Source organism: Odocoileus virginianus, chromosome 33 (assembly GCF_023699985.2).
Source record: "Odocoileus virginianus isolate 20LAN1187 ecotype Illinois chromosome 33, Ovbor_1.2, whole genome shotgun sequence".
Classification (NCBI taxonomy): Eukaryota; Metazoa; Chordata; class Mammalia; order Artiodactyla; family Cervidae; genus Odocoileus; species Odocoileus virginianus.
Window position 1 is genome coordinate 991,547 of NC_069706.1, and position 24,029 is coordinate 1,015,575.

Below are 24,029 nucleotides of genomic sequence, written 5' to 3' on the forward strand. Positions count from 1 at the left end.
GGGTGGCCACGGCACAGAGCAGGGGGCAGCCGGCATGTAATGTTGTCGCCGTGCGGACGGAGCTCCAAACACACAGCAGAGGGCCCGCCAGCTTTCAGCGCTCACCCCCTAAACCCCGGCCACAGGGACGGCCAAGCAGCTGCAAGTAACTGGCATCAACTCGGAGGCGAAGAAAGAGGCTACAGTGTTGTGACCGTGTCTGATAGGCAAGCGTTTGAACACTGGACGCAGGAGACAGAGGGAGGCAGGAACGGCGGAGGGAGAAGATGTGCTGACTCACCAGGCTGCTGGAGGTCAAGTGCACAGACCAACCAGCAACATTCTTCACCACTACAAGTGTCCACAAGAACCATGCATGCAGAGGTGGAGCTGCATAACCTAAATCTCTTTTCTCCTCTCGAGTCCCTGGTCACCCTCCTCCTCTTTCCTGCTGGCCTGGGCACCACTGTGTGGCCACAAGGAGTAACAGCAGGCTCATCATTTAAAGCATCTTCAGTTCAGTACAGTTCAGTTGCTCAGTCATGTCCGACTCTTTGTGACCCGATGGACTGCAGCACGCCAGGCCTCCCTGTCCGTCACCAAACCCCGGAGCTTGCTCAAACTCATGTCGATCGAGTTGGTGATGGCATCCAACCATCTCATCCTCTATCGTCCCCTTCTCCTCCTGCCCCCAATCTTTCCCAGCATCAGGGTCTTTTCAAATGAGTCAGTTCTTTGGATCAGGTGGCCAAAGTATTGGAGTTTCAACTTCATCATCAATCTGTCGGATGACTATTCAGAACTGATCTCCTTTAGGATGGACTGGTTTGATCTCCTTGCAGTCCAAGGGATTCTCAAGAGTCTTCTCCAACACCACGGTTCAAAAGCATCAATTCTTTGGTACTCAGCCTTCTTTATGGTCCAACTCTCACATCCATACATGACTACTGGAAAAACCACAGCTTTGACTAGATGGACTTTTGTTGGCAAAGTAATGTCTCTGCTTTTTAATATACTGTCTAGGTTTGTCACAGCTTTTCTTCCCAGGAGCAAGCATCTTTTAATTTCATGGCTGCAGTTACCATCTGCAGTGATTTTGGAGCCCAAGGAAATAAAATCTCTCACTGTTTTCATTGTTTCCCCATCTATTTGCCATGAAGTGATGGGACCAGATGCCGTGATCTTAGCTTTTTGAATGTTGAGTTTTAAGCCAGCTTTTTCACTCTTCTCTTTCACTTTCATCAAGAGTCTCTTTAGCTCCTCTTAACTTTCTGCCAAAAGGGTGGTGTCATCTGCATATCTGAAGTTATTCATATTTCTCCCAGCAGTCTTGATTCCAGCTCATGCTTCATCCAGCCCAGCATTCTGCATGATGTACTCTCTATATAAGTTAAATAAGCAGGGTGACAATAGACAGCCTTGATGTACTCCTTTCCCAATTTGGAACCAGTCCATTTTTCCATCTCTGGTTCTAACTGTTGCTTCTTGACCTGCACGCAGATTTCTCCTGAGGCAGGTCAGGTAGTCTGTTATTCCCATCTCTTTAAGAATTTTCCACAGTTTGTTGTGATCCACACAGTCAAAGTCTTTACCATAGTCGATGAAGCAGATGTTTTTCTGGAATTCTGTTGCTTTTTCAATGATCCAACGGATGTTGGCAATTTGATCTCTGGTTCCCCTGCTTTTTCTAAACCCAGTTTGAACATCTGGAAGTTCACGGTTCACATACTGTTGAAGCCTGGCTTGGAGACTTGGCAGCAATGGTCAGTGGGTGGTGGTCAGGGCCCCATGATCTCTGTGGAAGCTCGTTTCCTTGTCCCCCCACCACAACCCACCTGCTGGCATCACTCTGAGCTCAGGGCCCAGTGCCCTGGGAGGGGTCCCCACAGCTCAGCGTTAAGCCCAGCCCCTGTCCAGCCATTTCCCCCAGAGCACCAGGTGTCCCGGGAGTCCTTAGGGGCAGGGCCATATCTCCTATTTGTCTCTGGCCCCCTGGGGCCATGGTGGGCAGGGGCCAGGGATGGAGTGGACACAGTTTGCAACCCCCAGATGCCAATGGAAAAGTGCCCAGGGGAGGGCGCCTGGCAGGATGCAGAGGCAAGGAGCAAAGACCTCTGTTTCTGGGGTCCCAACCCTCCCCCATCTCTGCTCCACGTTTTGTCTTTAAATTTGTTCAAATGTTTAACTAAGATCCAGATTAAAAACAACAACCATAGCACTGTATAGGAACAGAAAGCATTGTTACTCATCATAAACAGAACTGCACACAAACTCTCCTGCTCACACACCCTCCCTGCAAGGCTGAGGCCCATCAGACCCAGAACCTTGGCGGGGGGGGGGGGGGGGGGTGGGGGGGCACTCATCAGGTCCTGCCTGGCGGCCTCACCCCCAAGGGCCCGGCTACACCTGGGCAGTTTCCCCTCTGTTTCCCCTGATCTCGTTTCTCTGCTGTGAATCACTGGCCTCTGGTCTTCCTTAGACAACCAGCTTTTCAGGTTTGGTTGCTTGTCTCATTGGTGTGGTGCCTGTGCTCTGCCCAGATGCCCATGGACCTCCACGCCTGCTCCGGCCTGGTCCATGTGTGGTGGTGACCTGCCGTCCTGACCCGTCTGGACTGAGGGGTTACCAGAAGGCAAGATTTCAGAACATTATCACCATGATTATTGTAAAGCACACATAAACTACGAAAGTGCTGTTGTAACCATTTAAAGTGAAGGATTCAGTGGCATTTAGTACATTCACAATGTTATTCAACTCCCACCTCTTTCTGATTCCAGAACATTTCCAAGGCACGAAAGGAAACCCATCCCCATGAAGGCACAACTTCCCATTCCTCCCCGCACTGCCCCCGGCCCGGGTGACCACCCATCCACTTTCTGTCTGCCTGTGGCCTTCCTTATTCTGAACATCTCGTACGAGTGGAGATAAGCTCTGTGGTCTTCAGCGTCTGGCCTCCCTCGCTCGCTCAGCACGTTGCCAGTATGTCCACGTGGTGTGGGGTGTGGGCCGGACACCATGCCGTCTGGATGGAAGGGTCTGCTGACCCGTCTTCCCCTGAGGAGCCTGTGGGTTGCTCCTGTCCCTTGCCTGCCATGAACAGGAATGCTGTGGACACACGTGGACAGGTTTCAGTGTGAATGCCTGGATTCAGTTCTTCTGCATGTTCGCCTAAGAGGGGGGGTGCTGGGTCACATAGCAAGGAGCTTCCCGTGTTAAACCCAACCTGCAGGGAAGGGCCGCCCCCTTATCACCTGACCTTACAGCCACCCTCTCCCCGCTGCTCTGGCTCCTTGACAAGCGGCCTCCACCATCCAGCTCTGGTCCTCCACAGGCTCCTCTGCTCGAGCCAGACAAGCCCTGCCTGGCAGAGAGCTGCGGGCAAGGCCCGGGCCGTGAGCCTGGCAGAGGCCCTGGATATGGGTGGTGGGCTGCACAGGGAAGGAGGCGGGCTGCCCTCCTGCCCCAGGGCTCTGTCACCGGCCCTTTGAGACTGTCTCCCTACTCGAGGACAGGCTTCCAGGGACAGAGACCCCGGGCAGCTTCAGGGACACACACACTTGGTCCTGAACGCCACTGGGGCCTGGAGTCCAGGACGTGGAGTCTGAGCTCCAGGAAGCTGGGAGGGATGTGTCACAGTGGCCTCGGAGCATGCTGGTGTTGGCTCTAAGCACATCACTCAGAGTGGGGACAGAGAACACGCGCCCACAGAGAGTTCCCAGGCTCAAGGAGCCTGCATTAAGGACACACCAAATCACAGGATGAAGAGATGCCAGCTGCTTGTAGAATCCCTCAGTTTAAAGCCAAGAGAAAGGCTTGCCTTTGAGCCGCTGTGGTTACTTCAGCACCTCTCCACATCCTGGCATCCTTGTTCTCTCCCATCCCCAGCCCACTTTAACAAGAAAGGACAGGTGAGGCCAGAATCTGGGCAGGTTTGGGACAGGTAAGGCCATCAGGCTTCAAACTCAGAGCGTGGTTGAGTTTGCACTGTTGTTTCTTTAGGTGCAAGGCACAGGGACACCCCTTATCCAGCTGTGTAGGAAGCCTCTTTTCAGCAGCTGCCGAGTGTGCAAACACAAGGCTGGTCTAGTCTGGCCGCGCAATGCGGCGGGCCGGGGTCGAACCTGCCTTACCTGCCGCGGCGGCTGCCGAGCTGGGGCGGCGGCGGCGCTTTGCTGCCACCTGGCGGCCGAGCTCTGGGCGAGGCGCCGCGGTCACATCGCCGCCCGCCGAGCTAGGTGAGCGCCGCCGGTCTCCCGCCTGGCACCCTGAAAGCTCCTCCCTCAAGCTGGGCGCAGGTTGCAGGGGAGCGCCCCCGAATCGAGGCCTGTAGATCCTGCGAGGTCGGCCCTCTGACGCTGGGAGAGGACCGCGAGGGGGCTGGGACTTAGAGCAGGCAGGAGGGGACGCAGGAGGGGAAGGCCTAGCAGCGGTGCTGGGGGAGGGGAAGGGAGGGGCGCAGGGGTGCAGCAGCAGCCCGGGCCTCAGCCTCACCCTTGAGGCAGAGCTGGCTGAGTGCGGGGAGGGGAGGGCCGAGTGCAGGGGACTTGACGTGGCCAGCGACTCTGGCGTCCTCGGAATGCCTACTGAGATGTGGGGGGCTGAGTCTGATAGGGTGCCAGGGGGAGACGCTGGACCACGGCTCATGCGGAGGGGAGGGCTCTGAAAACGTTTGCAGGCGTGCCCCCTTCAGGTCGTGGGAGCCCGGACCCTCCAGGGCGTGCCCAGCTCACCCCTGAGCACCCTTTCTCTCTCACTGTCTTGTACTAGCAAACATGTTCTCCCATCTTAAGATAAAAACCAACCAATCCTTTCTTAGCCCCGGGCTCAGTGACCAGGCAGGGAGTGAATGAACCTGTGACCAGGTGGGAAGGTACCCCCACCCCACAACCTCTGTCTGTTTCATGTGGGAGGAGAGCCAGGCTCTGTTGGGGCCACGTTCTTTCTCCACTGAGAGCAATGTCCAGCTGCCCCAGGTGACATTATCCTCCACTTGCAGAAAGGCTCATGACAATCAAATATTTCTCACATTGGTGGTTCAGCTCTCTGCAGGACACATGGGAGCATAAATAAAGACCCACCCTTTCCCAGTCCGTGGGCACCCATCCTATGCCTCCCCAGCACGCCTTGCAACCCACAGATACCCCCAGAGTGGCAAGTCCAGAAGTTTGGTTCTCTGAGGACAGTTCCCAAGCTCAGGGAGACAGATGCAGTCCTTGCAAGCCCTGGACCTTCCCACCTTCCAGATTTTTCCATGGCAATTGAACCAAAAACGTTTTATGTAACCACAGAAAACGTTTTATGTAACCACTATCTCACACAAGGCTTCTCCATATTCCAGCCAATGCTCCTTAATTTGCATTTCTTTAGTGACTAGTGGTGTTGAGCATCTTTTCAAATGGCTCATTGGCCATTTGCATGTCTTCTTTGGAGAAAAGTCTTTTCAGACCCTTTGTCCAATTTTGAACTGGGTTTATTCTGTTGATGTTAAGTTGTAGGCGTTCTTTATGTATTTTAAATGCTAACCCCTTATCAGATATGTAATCTGTGTTTTCTCCTATTCTATGGGTCACCATTTCACCCTGGTAATAATGTCCTCTGATGCACAATCTTGACGTTTGAACCATTTATTTTTCCCTTTTTAGCTGCCTGTGCTTTTGGTGTCACATCCAAGAAATAATTGCCAAATCCAGTCTCATAAAGATTTTTCCGCCTTCTTCTAAGAGTTTTATAGTTTGAGCTCTTCTGTTTATGTCTTTGAGTTGGTTCTGTATGTGGTGTGAGGTAGGGGTCCAATTTCATTCTGTTGCATGTGGATTTTCTTCCTTTTTAACTCAGCCCCTGGAGCAGCAGCCCCGGCACATAGACCTCCCTCGGCCTGACCCACAACAGCCACCTGAGGGAGCTAGCAGTGCTACCCCTACTCTAGGCAGCTGCCAATCACACCTACTACCCCTTACCCCCACAGTGGGCACATGACCAGGCACAGTCCACCAGGGTACTCCCCCAGCAATGGCCACCACTTTTCACTGGCAAATGTTACTGGTCTGGGTGGGTGACTTCTCCCTGCAGCCCTGTGCAAACCTCCAGGTACCCTCACAAGAAAGATGGTGCTGGCACTGAGCCCATGCTCCTGGGGTTCTTAAAACTAGCTCAGTGGTCAAGTGCTGCATTGCAGGCCCACGTGGGACACTTGTTAAAATGCACACTTCTACTCAGAGCCAGCGAACCAAGTCTGGGGACCCAGAGAACAGATGTCTCAGATAAGCCCCTGATCCTGGCATTTGCCACAGTGAAGAGACAGGGGAGGCAGTGTCCCAGAACAGGCCCACGCTGGGTCACTGTGGGGACACAGGAGCAGGCAACCCCTTTGGACTTCAGAGCCTCAGAGAGACCTGGAATGCTCACCTGCTGCTCAAGGAGTCTGGGCCCTCTGGTCTTCGTTACCTGGGACCCCAGGCACTATAACCAGGCTCTCTGGGCCACGGCTGACCCAGAGGTTCCCTAGGCAGACTACCTCCCCAGTCCAGCGGAGCTACCAGACCCAGAAGAGGCCCTCACCCCAACCCCACCCCCGGCCCGGGGCCTTCTCAAGTCTAGTGACCATCCTCACTGCGCTGAATACCTGCTGAGAGAGCTCTGGGCCAGACATAGGCCTTGGGACACCAGCCTTGGCGGGGGGGGGTCTGCCATGGAGACCAACAGTCTCAGTACAGTGCCAAATAGGGGGCTGCCGGGGGTGGGGGTGGGGAGGATGGAAGGAAACGGAGGAAGGAGGTGACCCAGGGCGAAGGCGTGAATGAATGCAAGCCGGAGTCACCATCCGCCACTTGAACCCAAAGCGCCCACGGGCGGAGGGGGCTGACCTTAGAATGCTCCCTCTTTCCCACCCTGGGCCAGGGGACGGGGGTCGGGGGCCGCCCGACGGGGAGGAGCCCAGCATGGCCGGAATGGACGGGCGTTCGCGCACGGGTTCAGAGCGGACCTGAGACTCCGGCCGGGGGCCCCGGCGCTGCCCCAGCTCCTCCCCCACCCGCCCGGACCCCCTGCGCCCCTCCCCCCAGGCCAACCCCTGGGTTAGGGAGCGTCTGCATTTCTCCTCCCGTCGGTCGGTCCCGCACTTGGTCTTGTGTACGGGGCCTGCTCATTGGGCACATTAGATGGATGCCCCGCCCAGGGCCCCGAGATGGCCAATTGCAAGGGGTTTCACAGCGTGCCGTAGGAGAGGGATTGTCACCGTGCTGCGACGCTTGGGGATCCCTAGGCCTCAGTGGTCGTTGCTCTTCCGCCCCGGGCCCTAGCCTCAAGGAGACCTCCGGGACCGCTGCCCGGGGAGGTGCCCGCGGGGCATCCGGAGAGCCCCGGGAGATCTCGACCGCCCTGCTTTCCCGCCGCTCGCCGGCCCGTCCTCGCGAGGAACAGTGCCCCGCGAAGGGGAGTTTGCAGACGCTCCCTCACACCCGGGACGCGGCCCCTTTAAGGACGCAGGTGTCCATGGCGCTGCCTGACTGGAAAGCCGCCCCCGGGCCGTGCTCCCTAGCCGGGCCCGGGGCGTGGGCGCGCGGCGGAGGAACGCGGGCGGCGGGCGGCGATCGGTGTCGCGGGTGGCGATCGGTGTCGCGGGCGGCGCGGGGCTGGCGGCGGCGGCGTGGTGTGAGGCAGGCGCGCAGCGGGCAGGCCCCGCAGGCCCCGCCCCGCCCCGCCCGCGCCGGGGTCCTCGAGCGCTCGGGCTGCGCGCGGAGCGGGCTCGGGAGGGAAGTCCCGAGACAAAGGGAGCGCCGCCGCCGCCGCCGCCGCCTAGTACGCCTCGCTCGCCGGGCCGGGCCGCCCGAGGTGAGCGCCGCGGGGCGGGCGCGGGGGCCCGGGCCTCCGCCGCCGGCGGGCCCGGCCGGGCAGGCGCCCTCCACTCGCGGCCCGGCCCGTTCCCGGAGACCGGCCCGCCCCGGGCTGCTGACGCCGCGGCGGGGGCCAACCCGCCGGGCTCCCCTCGGGCGGCCCGGCCCCCAGCCCGCCTTGGACTCGGCCCGCGAGGTGGGGGCGTCCTCTCCCCCGGGCGCGCGCTCGGGGAGAGTCGCGTCCGGGGCGGCAGACGGCGCGATCGGCTCGGGCCGCGCTGACAGGAGCGCCGAGCCCTCCGCTCAGGCGGAGCGTTTCCGGGGTCACGGTCTGCGCGCGAACCTGTGGCGCGTTCCAGCCGGGGAGAGGACGCGCGGCACAAAGAGTGCAAAGCTGCGCGCTGCAGGAGCGCTGGCGCGTTTGGGGGTGGCGTGTGATGCCTGGAAACGAAAACAAGCTAGGGCTCTTGCGCCTCCGAGCTCCGCTTGCCGTTGGGGGGACCCATCGAGTGTTCGCGCTTCCCTTGCCGGGGAGATCTCGTCCTAAGACCGCTTTGTACCAGTTGCACGGAGGCTGGAGCTGGTAGTTTTCGCGAGAGAAAAAAAGGCGACGGAATGATTAGCTGGGCTGATGGTAGCGGCCAGCAGCTGTCCCTGAATCACAAAAGTAACTGGTTTGGTTTGTATGGTCTGAAAACAAGCTCCGTTCGCAGAGTTACTCCTCTGTGTTTGCGGAATTGGCTTTCGTTGGTCTGCTTAAGCCCGTGGTCTTCTGTGTTTCTTTACTCCCAAGGAAACCCTGCCTTCGGACGGAGAACCTGCCCAGCAGCAGGGAGAGAAGGATCCCACGTTTGTCCTGGCTTGCTTTTGAGTTTTCTGGTGGGTTGGGGGTGAATTCTGCATCGTGCTGCACGTGAGTCTCGCTGGGGGTTCCGGGCTTGCTTTGGAAACAGCTGGGCGTCCTGGGAGGCGTGTCAGGAAAGACCAGGGAAGTGCACCTGGGCTGGAGGGGCTCCTGAGCGCAGGTGAAGCCAGTGCCTGCCTTCCCCTGGCGAGTTTGCGGTTGGGTGGGAAAGCCCACCCAGGGCCGAGAGCCTTCGTCTGTTTCACCCTGGGCTGACCTCTGGTTCAGAGTGCTATCACCCATACTGGTGAGAAAGTCGAGGTGGGAGGGGGACGCCGCTGGCCCTCACCTGCAGCCAGTAAGTGGCTTCACAGTGCTGTAGGCTACCAGAGCTTGATCTGAGAAGAGTGGGTTCAAGCACAGCCCATGCTGGAAAAGGATGGCTGCAGACTTCAAGGGTCTGCCCCAGACCCAGATCCTGTGCTGCAGGCTGTCTCTAGCAGGTTATGGATATCCGATCTTTGCCTCTTAGTGATTTTGCTGCTCTGAAGATTCTCCTAACACTTAACAGCTCCTTAAGTGCCTCCCTGTCAGTTGGGAAAAGCTGATTTGATTCCAAGTGGGATGCTGAAGGAGTGGTTCCCTGTTGTAATTAAAATGTAGCAAATTGGCTGCTTTCTCCTGGGGAGTGAGAGGCCAGCCTCTCTCTGGGCGGGTGCAGGTGTGCGCCTGTGACTCTGCTCTGGCTGCAGCATCCATCTTTCTGGTGCCCGGTTTGGTTGTCACCCCCAAGGACGGGGTTGCAGCAGCTCTTGTGGGACCCCCCCCCCCGTTACCTTTTGCACCTGAGATAATCACAGCTGGCACCCCGACCGGGTCTGCTGAGACAGCTTTGTTCCTTGTCAGAAGAAGAGGTGGCCTGTGGCGGGGTTCTGGCATGCGGTCAGCAGGCATGCGGCACTCAGGATCACCCTGCCGGCCTCTTCTACGTTCTGGCCCAGCCCTCTCGCTCCAGAGCCCTCAAGTGCCAGCTTGCCCATTCCAGAACCTGTGTGCCACCCCTGCTCCAGGAACCAGTCTTGACTCCTTGCTGAGTGCAGACTCAACAGGAACCTCTCACTGCATGGAAAGCCAGGCTGCTTCTCTCTGCCGCTGAGCTTCCGTGTGGGACAGTTCAGAGGTGGCCTCACCCCATGCCCTGTGCTCTGCCCTGACCCGTGAGGGGCTCGTGTAGGACATCTTGCACATCCCTAAGCCCCGCGGAGTGGGGGAGACATTCCCATTGGCTCTGAGGATGAGGTAGGGGTGAGTTCTGTTCAGAAGGGTCATACGAAGTGAAGGGTTTTCAGACTTCAGGATTTCTGCCCTCACCTCTAACCAGAGAGGACCTTAAAGACGAAAGCTGGCCGGCGCTCCGCCTGAGGGAAGTGATCCCAGCGCCTCCCACCCTGTCCTGTTTCTGAACTGAGCCCGGTGCTGCAGGCAGTGCCCAGGTGGCCAGCCAACCACCACCAGGACCCAGGGGCACCAGCACACCCACATCAGCCTTCGGGCAGCCGCGCTTGGGTTCTTCAACTTAGGTTGCATGAATGAATGAAAACACCAGATAGATGTGCCTCTGTAGGGAAGGAGCCCCCAGATGGGGTCCTGTCCATAGAGTCCACGGATGAGGAGGAAGTGGGCAGGCCAGGACTGGAGGGTAGGGGGTGGCAAAGAGAGGTTCTCTTTGGGGTGCAGGCTTGTTTGGGATTAAGGCCTTCTTGCTTGAGACTTGATCTTGAGGTTGGGCAGGGTCAGAACCTTCAGAGAGTGTCCTCAGTGGTCAGAGCCAGGCAGTGGTTCCCGTCACCAGGTCTCCTGCATGGGAGCTAGTTTCAATGCTCGCTTTTTCTTGTGTTGATAGAAGTCTCCGTGTTTTTTGACAACTCATAGCACCTAGTTGTCTGGTGTCTGCAGTAAGTCACCCCACCTCGTGCCGTGTGGGCTCCTGGGTGAGGCAATCTGTGGTGGTGATCCCAACCCCACCCCCCATATGCTTGCTTATTGGGAAGTGGTCTAAGAGCCAGACCCCTGCAGAGTTCTGGCTCCTTGGGGCCCCTGGGCCTGGGAACATGCCTTGGAAACAAGCAGCCGCCGAGGGCTGGGATCTGCTGCTCTGCTGTTGGCCTGCTGACCTGACCCTGCTCCCCTGCACAGACTTGGGTACACCAGAGCGGCCACCAGCAGCGGTGCTGGGACAAGCTCGCCATTTGGCTTGCTGGAGAAGTTGGGGGTCAGCCTGAGCCAAGTATTGATGGGCCAGGGGGCCGCGGTGAGAAGCAGCCCTTCTACCCAGAGTAGGAAGAGCCGTGGGTTTGAGTTGAGGCTTCGCCCTCAGTGGGCAGGTTACTTTCTGGATCTTTGTTTCTCAGCTCTGAGCTGGGCTTTCCCCCGCTCTGGGGCAGGGCCAGCACCACTGGGAGGCACGGCCGGCTTCTTGTTCTGTCTTTGGCGGAAGTTTGTCTTCTGCCTGTGGAAGGCACGGCTTGTTGTCCTAGGAGACTCCAGGTGCTGGGCCTCTCCCCTGCCAGAGGCACGAGGTGGGGTGAGCCAGCCATCCAGCGGATGTGCCCGGCTTGGAGACTGTGCCGTCAGCATGGTTAAAGCCATGCTCGTGGAGGTACTTGATTCGGGGTACTCTCCAGCGTTCCCGTGGACTTCAAGACCAGTGAACACACTTAGGGTCAGATTCCCCAGCAGGTTCTGGGGCCGGATTCCTGTGGGCGGAAGGGTGGTGAGGGCCGCGGGGTTCTGACCTGGGCCCGCGCCTGGTCTGGCCTGCACGCGGGGTCAGCCGCCCTGGGACACGACCCGATGGCATCAGGCGATGGATCTCTGTGCTGATGGGCCCAGCCTTGAGGGTCGGGTTGGGGGGGGTGACATTCAGAAGTGGCCAGGGGCCCCAGCAGCCTGGCTACAGGGCCCACTGCGCCTTTCGCTGACTTCCCTAAAGTCCAGGGGACAGGCAGCGGGGCCGGGGACAGCCTGGTGGTGGGGTTTGCTGGAGGCTGGGCTTGTGTGGCCCCATCCCTCCTGTGGTTAAGCTGCCCTCTGCCCAGGGCCACCTTCCAGAGCACGGGCTCCCCTCCTGGCCGGGCCCAAGCATGGATTCTGGCAGTACCTTCACATCCCTGTGCTCAGTGACAGCCCCCCCCCCCCCCCCCCCCCCCCAGGTCTCAGGCCGGCCCTCTGGACGTCCCCGTCTTGCTCCTGCCCCTCCTCGTGGTATCGGGGTCCCTGGTGCTCCAGCTGGGGTTGCAGGACAAAGAGGGCAGGGCTGCTACTGGGTGCTGGGGACACCCCGGGGGGGCATGACCCCCATGCAGACCCCAGGCGGAAGCATGCCCAGAGAGCCTGTGAGGCCGCTGGGAGCCTTTGTTTGCTTGCTCCTCGGAATCAAGTCTCAGGCCGGGCCGGGCGCAGGGTGAGGGGCAGAGGGCCCGCAGCCACCTTTGCTCACCTCATGTTCTGCCCGGCTCTTCCAGGGACGCGAACATGTCGGGGATCGCCCTCAGCAGACTTGCCCAGGAGAGGAAAGCTTGGAGAAAAGACCACCCGTTTGTAAGGAAAGCTTTACTTGTGCATGCGGCAGGGCACCGGTGTCCCCTGACCGGAATGCCCGCTCCCGAGGGTCACCGCTGGCCTGGGCTGCGCTGGAGGGCTGGTCCCGGGCGGGCCCACTGCCCATGTGCTCGTACTCTTCCCTCGCAGGGTTTCGTGGCCGTCCCGACAAAGAACCCTGACGGCACAATGAACCTCATGAACTGGGAGTGTGCCATTCCTGGGAAGAAGGGGGTAAGAGGGACCGCCCCTTCAGAAGGACCCAGGCAGGCCAGGGGACAAGGTTAGGGTGACATGTGCCCCCCCGGGCAGCCTTCCTTCAGAAAGGAGCTGGGCTGCAGCAGGTGGGGAGTGCACCGTGGGGCCTGACGTCCGGGAGTAGGGGGAGCCCTGGAGGGAGTGGAGGGGAGTGGCGCACTGAGGCTGAAGTGGTGCTCCTAGGGCCGGGGGTGGAGGGTTTGAGCCTCGGACCCTGGCAAATCCTTAGACCCAGCAGCTATCTCTGCCACCTGGGATGGCCCTGGTGGCCTTCACTCGGTGCCTCTGGCTGGACTGGAACTGGCACATTGGAAGCTTCTGTGGGCTTCGGGGGTGGAAGGAAGGAGACCCCTGAGGTGCCCGGGTGGTGACGGCCTCGTCCCTGCACCCCTCCCGGTGGTTGGCATAAAGATGCAGCAGGAGTAGGCCCTGGCGGTGGGGGGACGCACTGTGTAGCTGGGAAGCTGCCTGGGCCTGTGGGCCTCAGGGGGCAGCTTCGCAGAATGTCCCTCCTGGGGAGCCCCCTCCCTGAGTCCGCACCACACCCACTGCTGTGGGTCTGGGACCATGTGCTCCTCCAGGGAAGGCCCTTTCCATCTGCCCTTGGGGCCATGGAGGCCCCAGGAGTCCCGGGGAGCTGACTCGGGGGGCCCTCCTGGTCCTGGGGGTACTTCGGAGCAGGCCCCTTGCCCCTCTTGGGCCTGGCTACCAGCACTCCTGATCACAAGTTTTATTGCCCAACAGACTCCATGGGAAGGCGGCTTGTTTAAACTACGGATGCTGTTCAAAGACGATTACCCATCCTCACCGCCGAAATGTAAGTAGGACGAGGTCCTCGGGAGTCAGCCAGCTCCGACTGTGTTTAGTGGGTGGTCCCAGGTCCCCCTGGAGAGCCTGGGCCCGGGCAGCCGTGGTTGTGTTCTGTCTGCTCGCGGCAGCTCTGGAGCCTCTGGTCCCTGAGGTGGGCAGTGGGTGTGAGTCTGTCTCCACCCCAGTGGTGTGAGTGCACGTAACAGGCTCAGACCTCAGAATCCGACTCTCATACCTGGGGCCCCTGGACCAGCTGCCACCAGCTTCCAGCCCTGCAGGGAGGCAGGTGTGCGGAAGGGCCGCGGTCCAGAGCCTCCCTGGCTTCAGGTTTTGTCGCCTTTTGGGATTTCATACCTGGTGGTGTTGTGTACCCCCCGCGTGAGAGGCACACTGGCGCCTCCAGATAAGGCGGTGGGGGGAGCGGGCCGGCCGCGTCCGAGGTGGTGCTCAGGTAGACCTCGGCGGGCAGGTCCGCAGAGCTCAGGCGGGTCCAGGCCGCTCCTCTGGGGAGCTGGAAATCTGCAAACGCTGCGGCCGGCTCGTTGAGCACATTAGCTCGTGCCCAGCGTGTGAAGAATGCCCCCAGCGCGTGGGGCAGGACTGTGTCGGCGTTCATTCTGGTGCTTGGTGATTCAGGAGTCTTGTCTGTTATAAAAGCAGGGCTGGAAGAATTTCTGAAAGGTCAGCCTGCCCTTGGGACGGAGACTTACTTCATTTGGGTTGTTCTTTGCTGTTTCAATTTTTTGCCACATAGTTACTACCTTAAAGAACATCTTTAAGAAATGAGATAAATTGTAGCAGCTTTCTTCATTCCGGTCCCACCCTGTATTGGAATCCAAGCCGATCCAGCCAGACAGGAAGAGGAAACCCCAGTGGAATTGTAGGACAAGCCTACAGCCATTATCTGTCAAGTCTAAGGCTGCTGACTTAAAGAGCAATTCACAAAAGTCTGTTTTTATGTGACTACAAGAGATGGCATCTTCTAAAGTATACTGTGTACATCAGATACCACGGGGTAAATTCAACAGATGCAGGGCCTCACTGCTGGAAAAAAAACATAGAAAAAAAATTTAGAGGGACTTCCCTGGCAGTCCAGTGGTTAGGACTCCACGCTTTCACCACTGTGGGCAGGGGTTCAATCTCTGGTTGGGGGACTGAGATTCCACAAGCCCTGCAGTGTGGCCAAAAAAAAGCAATCAGACACTTCAGCAAGGGTCTGGGCCACTGCGAGCCCTGGCAGGGCAAGTGTGTGCATGGCTTGAGGCCATGGGTGTCTGCGCCTGCTCTCCGCTCTGCTTGCAGGTCCAGTGTGATCAGGCAGACTTTTCTGGAAGCTGTCACCCTAGCTGGAACACGGGGGAGGCAAGTGCTGAGAATAGTCACGTCCTTGGCACTCTGGCGGGGGCCTGGGGGTCCTGAGGCCCAGGCCGAGGCTCGTCAGGCGGGAGCCCACCCTGACGGGGGCGCAGGCCTGCATAGCAGAGGCCCAGGAGGCCAGCTGTGTGCTCGGCCGATGACGGAGGCCACGTGGGAGGTGGGGGCGAAGTGGGAGAAGAGGGACAGGCGCGTCTGGGGATCCTGGCTCCCAGAGGGAGAGGTGCTGCTGGGGAGATGGCCTCCTCCCTCCTGTCGGCGGACGAGAGCCCTTAACCGGAAACAGCAGGGGGAAAGCCACGAGCTGGGCAGACCTGGAGTCAGGGCCATGCCCTCCCCCGGGGCAGCACGCATGAGGAGGAGAGACGGATGTGTCTGTCGTCGGTCCTTTCCCCACGTTTGTCAGAGCCCCTGTACGCTGGTGAGGAGAGGCAAACAGCCCTTCGCAGCAGAGGTTCTCCAGTCGGCCGGTGGGCCCGGAAGGGTGCCCGGCTTCCTCATGGACGCTGTGGGGGACAGCCCGGTGGCCCTGAGTGCTCTCTGGAGAGCGCTCAGCGGGCCTCCTGAGGCCACACATGACACCTGTCCCCGGCCTGGCGCTCCCTGAGGAGGGCCTGGTGCACTTGAGCCCTGCAGAAGGCCAGAGAGCCCTGGGGCAGTGGGTCTGCACGAGTGTGCGCAGTGGGAAGGAGGCCCCCACGTTCCGGACACGGGAGGTGCTGACCGTGTTCAGTTGGGGTCAGCCGCGCCCGCGAGGCTGTGTGGGAGCTCCGGGGGCATGGCAGGGCTCGGGGTCCTGGTGCTGGGCCAGCATCCTCTCTGCACGAGAAGCAAGATCGCCACCTCGGGTTTAGTTAAAGGTGGGAAGTGATGTCTGCAGCTAAAGGAGCAAGGAGACAGACTCGAAGTGAGGGACAGTACGCGACAGTGGGCTGTGTTCTGCGTATATATGTACAAAGAGCGTCTGCAAGTCAGCAAGAAGAACGTGCCAGAGACTGAAGGAGAGCTTTCAGGGAAGCAGCCCTGACCGGGCACGGCGAGCCGCGCATCAGCACCACCTGGCTGGCACAGTCGTGAAGCCTGGGAGCCCAAGGCCCCACCGGCGGTGGGTGGATTGGTGCAGCCACTGTGCGAGCTAGCAGCATCTGCTTGAGCGACGGTTCCACGCTGAGGAGGCCTTGTGGCTCCATTCGTGGTGGCTAGGCTGTGCCCTGGGGTTCGTGGGCCAGCGCCCAGGCCTGCCAACGAGGCCGCGTGGTAGCGGGGTGGGCTGAGACCCGGGCAGAGCGGGAGCCCCGGGCAGGGGCAGGCTTCTAGAAGCTGTTGGATGAGTGGGCGTGCTCACCTTTGGTAATTCATCAACCACACTGTGCTGTGCTTGCTGCCCTCTTCTGGGTGTGACGTGCTTAGACAGAGGGGAAAGTGTCCAGGTGAGAAAAACTGGCCAAAGCAGCAGGTGAGTGAACGGTCCGTGGTGGCGCTCAGGGTGGCAGACTTTTCCTGCTGTTTTTAAGTTTCAAATTTTGTATGTGTATATTTTTCCTTAAAGAGTTAACTTTTTATGTTGTTTGTTTTTTAAGAAAGAGCATGTGGTCCTAAAAGCCTCTGTTTTGAAGCAGGATGAATTTGAAAATGGCCCTGGTAGGGAAGGGCCCCTGCGTTTCTGCCTGGCGCCCCCAGGCCCCTCCTCGCCCGCTGCACGGGCTCCTTGCCTTCTTCCTGAGCCAGGCTGCTGGGAGGCCCTGGGGCTGGGGTCCCGTCTGGGGCGCAGGGCTCTGATGCCGCCCCCACCACGGGGCCCGCCCTCTGGGCCTGTCGTTGGCCTGCTCACACCTCTCGCCGCCTCCGTCCTGGGGGCTGGTTTGTTTTCCCCCGGGTTGTTTTTCTTTTCTGCTTGTTTTGGCCGGTCGCCTGGTGTAGGGGAGGGGCGCCAGGGGAGCGGCTGGCCCTGGGCAGGGGGCGCCTGCCTCCAGAAACGTCTCCTCCCTCCCTGTGCTCCAGGCAAGTTTGAACCGCCGCTGTTCCACCCAAATGTGTACCCCTCGGGTACGGTGTGCCTGTCCATCCTGGAGGAGGACAAGGACTGGCGGCCAGCCATCACCATCAAGCAGGTACGTGTCCGCCCCGGCCCTCCCCAGTGGAGCCCAGACCGCGGTCGCAGAGCGTGCCTTTCCCAGCGCTGTGTTCTCTCTCGTGCAGATCTTATTAGGAATACAGGAACTTCTAAATGAACCAAATATCCAAGACCCAGCTCAAGCAGAGGCCTACACGATCTACTGGTCAGTAGTGACCCACTCGTTCGCTGCGCCCTCTCCTTGGCCTCCCTGAAGGCCAGTCTAGGCCGCCCCTGGTGGGGGGCGGGGGGCGGGTGATGGGGTGTCAGGAGGCAGAGCCCCGGGGGCTTACCACTTTGTGTCTGAGCCCTGGCTGGCCCTGTGCCTCTGACCCTGGTCCAGCTCATTGGGAACGTTCCTTTGCGTGTGGGCCCTGGAGGAGGGGTGGCCAGTGGCCCACTCAACCAGGGACCCCAGCCTCCCGCCTTGGCCTTGCTTCTGCCCCCTGGTCTCCCAGTCCCTCTTCCCTGTCCCGCCAGGGGGCAGGGGCGGCAGTAGGGGACAAAGCCAGGCGTCTGCTTCACACCCAGCCCTTTGCTCTGTGTCCCTCGGAGCCTGTGTCCACGGTCGGCGCTGAGGGAGGAGCCCTGGGGTGATGGTGTCGGGAAGCAGCCTTCCCAGGTGCCATGATGGCCTGGCACCCAGGGCCCATCCTTCCTGGAGAGCATGGGGAGGGGGCAAAGCTGAGGCTGGGGCTGTCCTCAGTCCCCGCTGAGCGGCCAGCACCCCAGCCGCCCAACTCCCCCAAGAGAAGCACCAAGGTGATTGCCCAGAGTGGCTCAGGTCCCTGGGCAGGGCCCAGTGTTGGCCAAGGGCAGTATGGTGCGCGCCCTCCCCCCACCCCGACAGGGCAGAGGTCCAGTCCCTGAGCCCCCGGCCTGCTCGCCTTCAGTCTCTCTGCCTCCTCAGGCCCCCGTTGGGAGCATCACTCATGGTTCTAGCGAGCACGTTCTCACTGCCAGGTTAGGTGTACAGTGACTTTTGCCTGACCCCGGGCTGGGTGCCAAGTTCTGCACCCTTTGTAGGTAAGGCCAGTGGGTAGGCACCCGAGCTGAGCCCTGCGGCAGGAATGTGGCCCGCGAAGTTGGAGTCTCCTATGACTGTGAGCTCGGAGCAGTGCCTCAGGCCGGCTTTCCTGAGTTTCCGTGCTGGTGGCGGTGTGTGGCCGGGTGCTGTGGGGACACTGCTCCGCAGTGTCCGCGCCCGAGGTCTCCCCAGTGGCGTGGCCAGTGCTGGCCCTCACGCCCATGTCCCCTTGGGCGCACTCAGCCTGCTGCAGGCTCCTGACTTGCGGGGCAGCTCAAGCTCCCTGTTGCGGGTGCTGCAGTCGTTCCCTAGGGAGGCTGCAGGCAGGGTGCCGGGACTCAGCGGGGCAGCTGCTGCCACCCCACACCTGGCCGGAGGTGACCACTAGGCCTCAGGCTGAGGTCGTCATGCTGGGGGGCCATGCTTGTTGAGAGCACAGCTTGGGGGGCCCTGGCTTCCTTTCTCTCACACCCCTGTGTGCCCACCCCCGACGAGCCTCTGTCGTGAGTGTCGTCTCCTCCCTGGGGCACAGCGCCCCTTTCGTCAGTGGCGGTTCTCACCCTGGAGCCCCGGCACGGGTCCTGCTTGCCGCTCTACGCTTCCCACGCACAGCGCTGAGAGCCAGGGGCAGACCCCCGGGGTTTGTCTGGTTTTGAGGCAGGTGTACAGACACTCTGTCTCCTCCACTGACCAGGGTGGTGGAGGCTACCTCAGAGACAAAGGAGCTGCTGCTCCCAGGTGACCGGCGAGCCCGCGGGCTGCCCCAGGTTCCCGCTGTGGCTCTGGCGGCGGCTGCACCTTCTAACATGTCTCTCTTTTGACCTCCTCAGCCAAAACAGAGTGGAATACGAGAAAAGGGTTCGAGCACAAGCCAAGAAGTTTGCTCCCTCATAAGCAGCGACCTGTGGCATCGTAAAAGGAAGGGATTGGTTTGGCAAGAACTTGTTTACAACATTTTTGCAAATCTAACGTTGCTCTACAGTTACTGGTCACCTGGGGAGGGTGGGCGGGCGCCATTTTCCATTTCCGCCACTGGTACAGTCTCGACTCGCTGAATTGCCCAGTTTTTCATACAGGGTCTCTTCCTTCAGTCTTTTGTATTTTTGATTGTTATGTAAAACTTGCTTTTATTTTAATATTGATGTCAGTATTTCAACTGCTGTAAAATTATAAACTTTTATACTTGGATGAGTCCTGAGGAGCGCGTTTCCTTCGCTCACGGACGCAGGCATGCTCCACGCCGCCCAGAGCTGCACTTAGCCTCCCGCTGGCCGCACGTCGCCGGAAAGCAGAGCCGCCCGCCCCCAGAGCCCCAGAGCCCCAGCCAGCCAGCGTCGCGTTTCCGCATCACTTCCTTTGTGTTTATATGGCGTTTGTCTGTGTTGCTGTTTAGAGTAAATAAACTGTTTATATAAAGGTTCTTGTTGCATTATCATCATTAAAAGTGAGGAGGTGGCCTCCGTGTGCCCCCAGCCTCATCCTCTGTAAACAGTGCCCTGCGTTCTCTCCCCGCCACGCCAGGCTCGGGGCTGTGGGCGCTGGAGGATCAGGTCTGGTCAGGCGGGAACTGGCATCCAGACACTTTTCAAGCCCTCAGGCCCAGGCGTCAGGAGCAGGAGATGCTGACCCAGGCCGGGCAGGCGGGAGGACTGCGGTCCAGGCGGCTCACCCCCAGTGCCGGCGCATGGCTGAGGGCGGCTGGGCCAGCAGTGGGGCCCAGACTGCAGGTGAGCAGAGCCCCACACCCCCCGCCCCTGCCCTGTGAGCGCAGGCGAGCCTGGCAGCAGGCCCCTCCCTGTTGCCGAAGCGTCTGCACCTGAGGCCGCTCCTCAGGAGGCTCCTGGATGCTGTCAGCAGCACGTCTGGCCCCACTCAGGGGTCCCGAGATGGAGACAGGACAAGGCAGGCGGGCTTGGGCCCAGGTCCTGCACCCCAGAACCGCTAGGGCGGGGACCTGGCCCCTGGGTCCCGACGAGGCCCGGGGTCAGGCTGTCCTTCCTCCCCGCGGACCCTCACCCTCACTGGCGGAGCTGTGTCTGTGGTTCTGCCCACAGGCTGAGGGCAGGTGACGCTCCAGGAGCCCGAGGAGGACTGGTCACCTCGCCCCGTCAGGGAGCCAGGTGGGGCCAAGTGCCACTTGGGGACCCACCACCCAGCGACAGGACCGTGCTAGAAGCTGGGGCCTGCGTGGCTTGCCCTCTCGCCGGCTGGACTCGTGTGAGCAGCTGACACCCACGATATATAGGCACAGAGGGCCTTGGGGGGTCCACAGGCTGTGTATCTGTAACTTCTCACAGAACGTCTTATTTTGTAACGACTGAACTATTCTTCGTAATAGTTACCCGTGTATATGGTTAATATATATGGAAATTCAATCTATTTTCTAGTTAGAGCATTCTAAGGTAATCAGTGTTTCTAGCAAATCATCGTGACTTTGGCTAACAAAATGTCCTTTTGTGCCGCAGTCCTTGGCTTAACAAAGATGTGAATCTTGTAACAAGAACTATGAAATGTGACCACCCTGTCTCTACTGTAAGGGAAGAGTGTCCCCAGCATGAGGCGCCTCGTAACGTGTAAGGAACTGTGGGCTGTATCTAAAATCCTCTGATTAAAACGTTTCCGATAACCGCCGCCTGCTGGTGTCCTTTCCTGCCTGCCTGCGCAGGCACCCCACTCACTGCCGCCCTCTCCCAGGGAGCCAGGCTGGCGGGTCCCTCCTGCCTCGGCCTCCAGCGTCAGACGCCCTGCGACCCAAGGTGGCAGGGGGCAACATTCCCTAGAGCCAAGGTCGAGTGTGTAGCTTGAGGTCAGAGCACCAGCAGCCCAGGCGGCCCACGTCCGGTGCTGACCCCGGCCCTGTCCCCCGTGTCTCACCTGCTGGAGTAGGTCCCTCCCACGTGGGGCTGTTCCCACCACCAGGGTGGCCCTCCCCAGGGAGCCGGGACACCGTCCCAGGGTGCTAAGGCGCGCGTGAGTCCTCAGAGTGTCCAGGACAGGCTCAGGGCAGGCTGTTACACAGGTGCCGAGCTAGGGACCCACGTCAGGGCTTCCAGGAGAACTTGACCACAGGCCAGGCTGGACACTGCTACCCCAGGAAGCCCTGCGCGCGGAGCCCCCGTGGCTTCTGGCTGGGCTCTGGGTTCTTGGGGCCCCCTGATCTCCCTGGACTCTCCTTGCCGAGCCAGCACCGCATCCTCGTGCCTGCCCACCTGCTCCCTGACCCAGCAGCCCAAGGCCCTCCCACCATGCACCAGGCCCTGCCTCCCCTCTTGGGGTTGCCATGACGACGAGTTACCAGGTTGGAGGGCCTGAACACTGACTTGGGCTGGCTCGAACTGGTCTCAGCCAGCTCCAGCAGGGAGAAGCCCAAGGAGTGCTGGTCCAGGTCTGTCCCCAGGTGACACTGGTGCGGTCTGGGGGTGTCCTGCCCCAGCGATTCAGGAGGTTCATCTGGAGGCCTCCAGACTACCGTGGTCCCGTGTGCAGAGGCTGTGGGCCAGGCAGAGGGGCGGGAGCACTGGGCCCCCTCCACCCCAAGTTCTCAGGCATCAGTCGGGAAACTGAGTGGTTCAGATGGTAAAGAATCTGCCGCAATGTGGGAGACCCTGGTTCAATCCCTGGGTCGGGAAGATCCCCTGGAGAAGGGAATGGCTGCCCACTCCAGTGTTCTTGCCTGGAGAATTCTGGAACAGGAGCCTGGCGGGCTACAATCCATGGGGTCGCAAAGAGTTGGACACAACTGAGCGACTAACACACTTAGAAAGTAATAAGGGAGCAGTAAAAATACTTGCAGGGCCCAGGCCTGGGTCCTTCCTCCCCGGAAGGTGGAGGTGACCTGTCCTAAGGCAGTCTTTCTTGCCTGAGGAGAGAACCGGGGGCCCCAGAGCCAGTATGAGTGCCTCCACCTCCCGTGTGCAGAGGGATGTGCTCAGAGAAGCAGGTGCCTGGCCCACTCCCAGCCTGCAGCCCAGCCTCACGTACACCCGCACGTCCTGACTGGGGGCCTGCTCTGTGCCCCCTGCAGCCCCACGGAGACCTCAGGCCCAAGGCCCCGTAGCCCCAGCCCTGCACAGGTGCAGGACCCCTCCCCCCACCACATACACACGAGGGGCTTCTGCTACGTGCCCCAGGCCAGGGGCCACACCTGGGCCAGACCCTCACCGACCCGGAGCCGCCGCCTCTGCCCTGGGGTCCACCTCCCTCCCCACTTTGCTGGCCACAGTCCTTCCACTGGTGTGGGGGTCAGAGTGCTGGGAGCTGTGCCTGCAATTCCAGGGGCTGACCCCAGAGGGCAGGATTCATGCCTTATTAAACATATGGCAGGGGACTTCCTGTGGCCAAGACTTCCAGCTCTCCTTGCAGGGAGCCTGGGTTCGATCCCTGGTCAGGAAACTAGATCATCCCACTTGCCACAACTGAGTGTGCATGCCGCACTTAAAGATTCCACGTGCCGCAAGGAAGATGGAACATCCCGCATGTGGCAACTAAGACCTAGGGCAGCCAAATCAATACCTTTTTTTTAATGACGGCGGTGCCCTGGCCTCACAGGATGCCCCTCACTTCTGAGGCCCCCTGTCCCTGCCCATCAGCAGCCATCAGAGTGGCGACCCAGAGCCTGGTGCTTTTCTCCTGGCCCTAAGGAGGAAAAGCCCCTCCCGCTGCCTGCCAGACCCTGTCCAGCCCGAAGCCTGAGGGTAAACCCACGCCCCCAGGGGCCCCGCGAAGCCCTGACCCCTGCAGGCAGAGTGTCTTGCGCCCTGACGCCCCTGCACGCCCCAAGCTGCCCTCTCACTGCGCCTCAAGTTCAGAGTGTTGTTGGGGGTCTGGGGCCGGATAGATCCTTCAGCCTGAGGTCTGGGGCCAGGGGTGCCCTCCCTGCCCTCTGCCTCCTGTGGGGTCACACGAGGACGAGCTTACACTTCCAACCTGCTGAGGCCAAAGCAGTCCCCAAAGGAAAGAGCCCCCCCGCCGAGGCCCCTGGAGGGTCCCCGGTGACAGCCCCCACTTCCTCTCCCTCAGAGTGGAGGAGCTGCCACTGACTCAACCAGCACTTGCTCCTACTGGCTAGGACGGCCCCCACCCCCTGCTGAGGGCTGGGCTCCGCTGCTGCTGTTTCTGTTTGACAAATGAGGAAAGCAAAGGCCCAAGGTGCCGGAGGAGGGCAGCAGGGCAGGACTATGACCCAGGAGGGCCTGACTTCAGCCTCAGGACAAGTCGGGAGACACTGAAGGGGCTGGCGCCAATGGGACCATCACTCCGCCCCCAGGAAATGGGGAGGGAAGGGTCTGAAGGTTATGCCTTCCAAGGGAAACTGAGGCCCAGAGTTGGGCTTGGTACCTAGCCTGTTGCCTGGAAAAACTCTTTCCCTCTCTGGGCCTCAGTTTCCCCACCTGCAAAACAGAGTGCTGAGGTCTCCAGGGGCCCTCTGCGGTGTTACTCTTGGGGGGCTGGTGCATCTTCGGGGTGGCACTGGTCCCCAGCCCCTTGGCTCCCCTTGGGCATGGGATGGGGGTTCAAGCAGGGGCTCCCTCTCTTGGCAGCTGCCCCTCCTTACTTCCTGTTTACAGCAGCTGCTGAGTCTCATCTCTTCACCCCAAAGCCATTATGATCACCATGGCAACCAGGCCGTGTTTGTTCCAACAGGTTGGAAGAACCTGACGCAAGACTGCAGGGGTGGGGGGGCATCAGCTACAAGATCCTGGCTCAGGACCTGCCAGATCCTCAGGGTGGGACATTACTTGCCCCGACCCCATTCCTATCCCCTGCAGAAGGAAGCCAAGGGGCAGCTGGCAGTGTGGGGTCCAGCCCCCTCCCCTGCTCGTCTGATTCATCTGTGCAAAGCTGTGCATTTCCCAAGCTCCCCCACCCCCTCTGCCCGGCTGTGCTGGGTCAGGATGGAAGCAGGACCAGGGACTAGAGCCTCCAGCAGGAGAACACACCCTGCAGGGCTGCCCCCTCTCTGCAGGTCTGTTTTCTGTGTCTCATCCTGCAAGATAGGCACAGGCAGCTCAGATGTGAGTCTAGAAGCTGAGACAGGTGGTGGTCCACTCAGAGCAGTGTCTGCTCCCTCCTGGGGTGGGAGGGGTGCATCTGGACCCTTCTAGACCAGGGAACAGAGAAATCAAAGCTGCCTCCCTGCACACAGCTCTGTGCTGAACCCTGTTTCTCCAGGGTCTCCTCTGCTCAGCTCAA

The 24,029-nt window shown here is 60.2% G+C and overlaps 1 protein-coding gene and 1 long non-coding RNA gene across 6 annotated transcripts; one reads left to right on the forward strand and one right to left on the reverse strand.

Moving 5' to 3' along the window:
- Positions 1–2,669: 2,669 nt before the first annotated feature.
- LOC139032819 (uncharacterized) lies at positions 2,670–7,002 on the reverse strand. Its single transcript, XR_011485442.1, has 2 exons — positions 4,110–7,002; positions 2,670–3,084 (listed from the first exon to the last, which is right to left on the reverse strand). It is a non-coding gene; the product is annotated as an uncharacterized lncRNA (long non-coding RNA).
- Positions 7,003–7,669: 667 nt separating this feature from the next.
- Positions 7,670–19,257, forward strand: UBE2I (ubiquitin conjugating enzyme E2 I). 5 transcript variants are annotated; one of them, XM_070460930.1, is made up of 8 exons: positions 7,670–7,809; positions 8,605–8,724; positions 12,180–12,255; positions 12,406–12,489; positions 13,258–13,330; positions 16,699–16,808; positions 16,897–16,976; positions 18,668–19,257. In XM_070460930.1, exons 3-8 carry the CDS (start codon positions 12,190–12,192, stop codon positions 18,729–18,731), a joined length of 477 nt encoding a protein of 158 aa, XP_070317031.1. In that variant the 5' UTR covers positions 7,670–7,809; positions 8,605–8,724; positions 12,180–12,189; the 3' UTR covers positions 18,732–19,257. The 5 variants fall into 5 exon arrangements, with proteins under 5 accessions (XP_070317031.1, XP_070317030.1, XP_020742116.1 ...); XM_070460929.1 differs by lacking the exon at positions 8,605–8,724 and having other exon boundaries at positions 7,671–7,809; XM_020886457.2 differs by lacking the exon at positions 7,670–7,809 and having other exon boundaries at positions 8,494–8,724.
- The last annotated feature ends 4,772 nt before the right edge of the window (positions 19,258–24,029 follow it).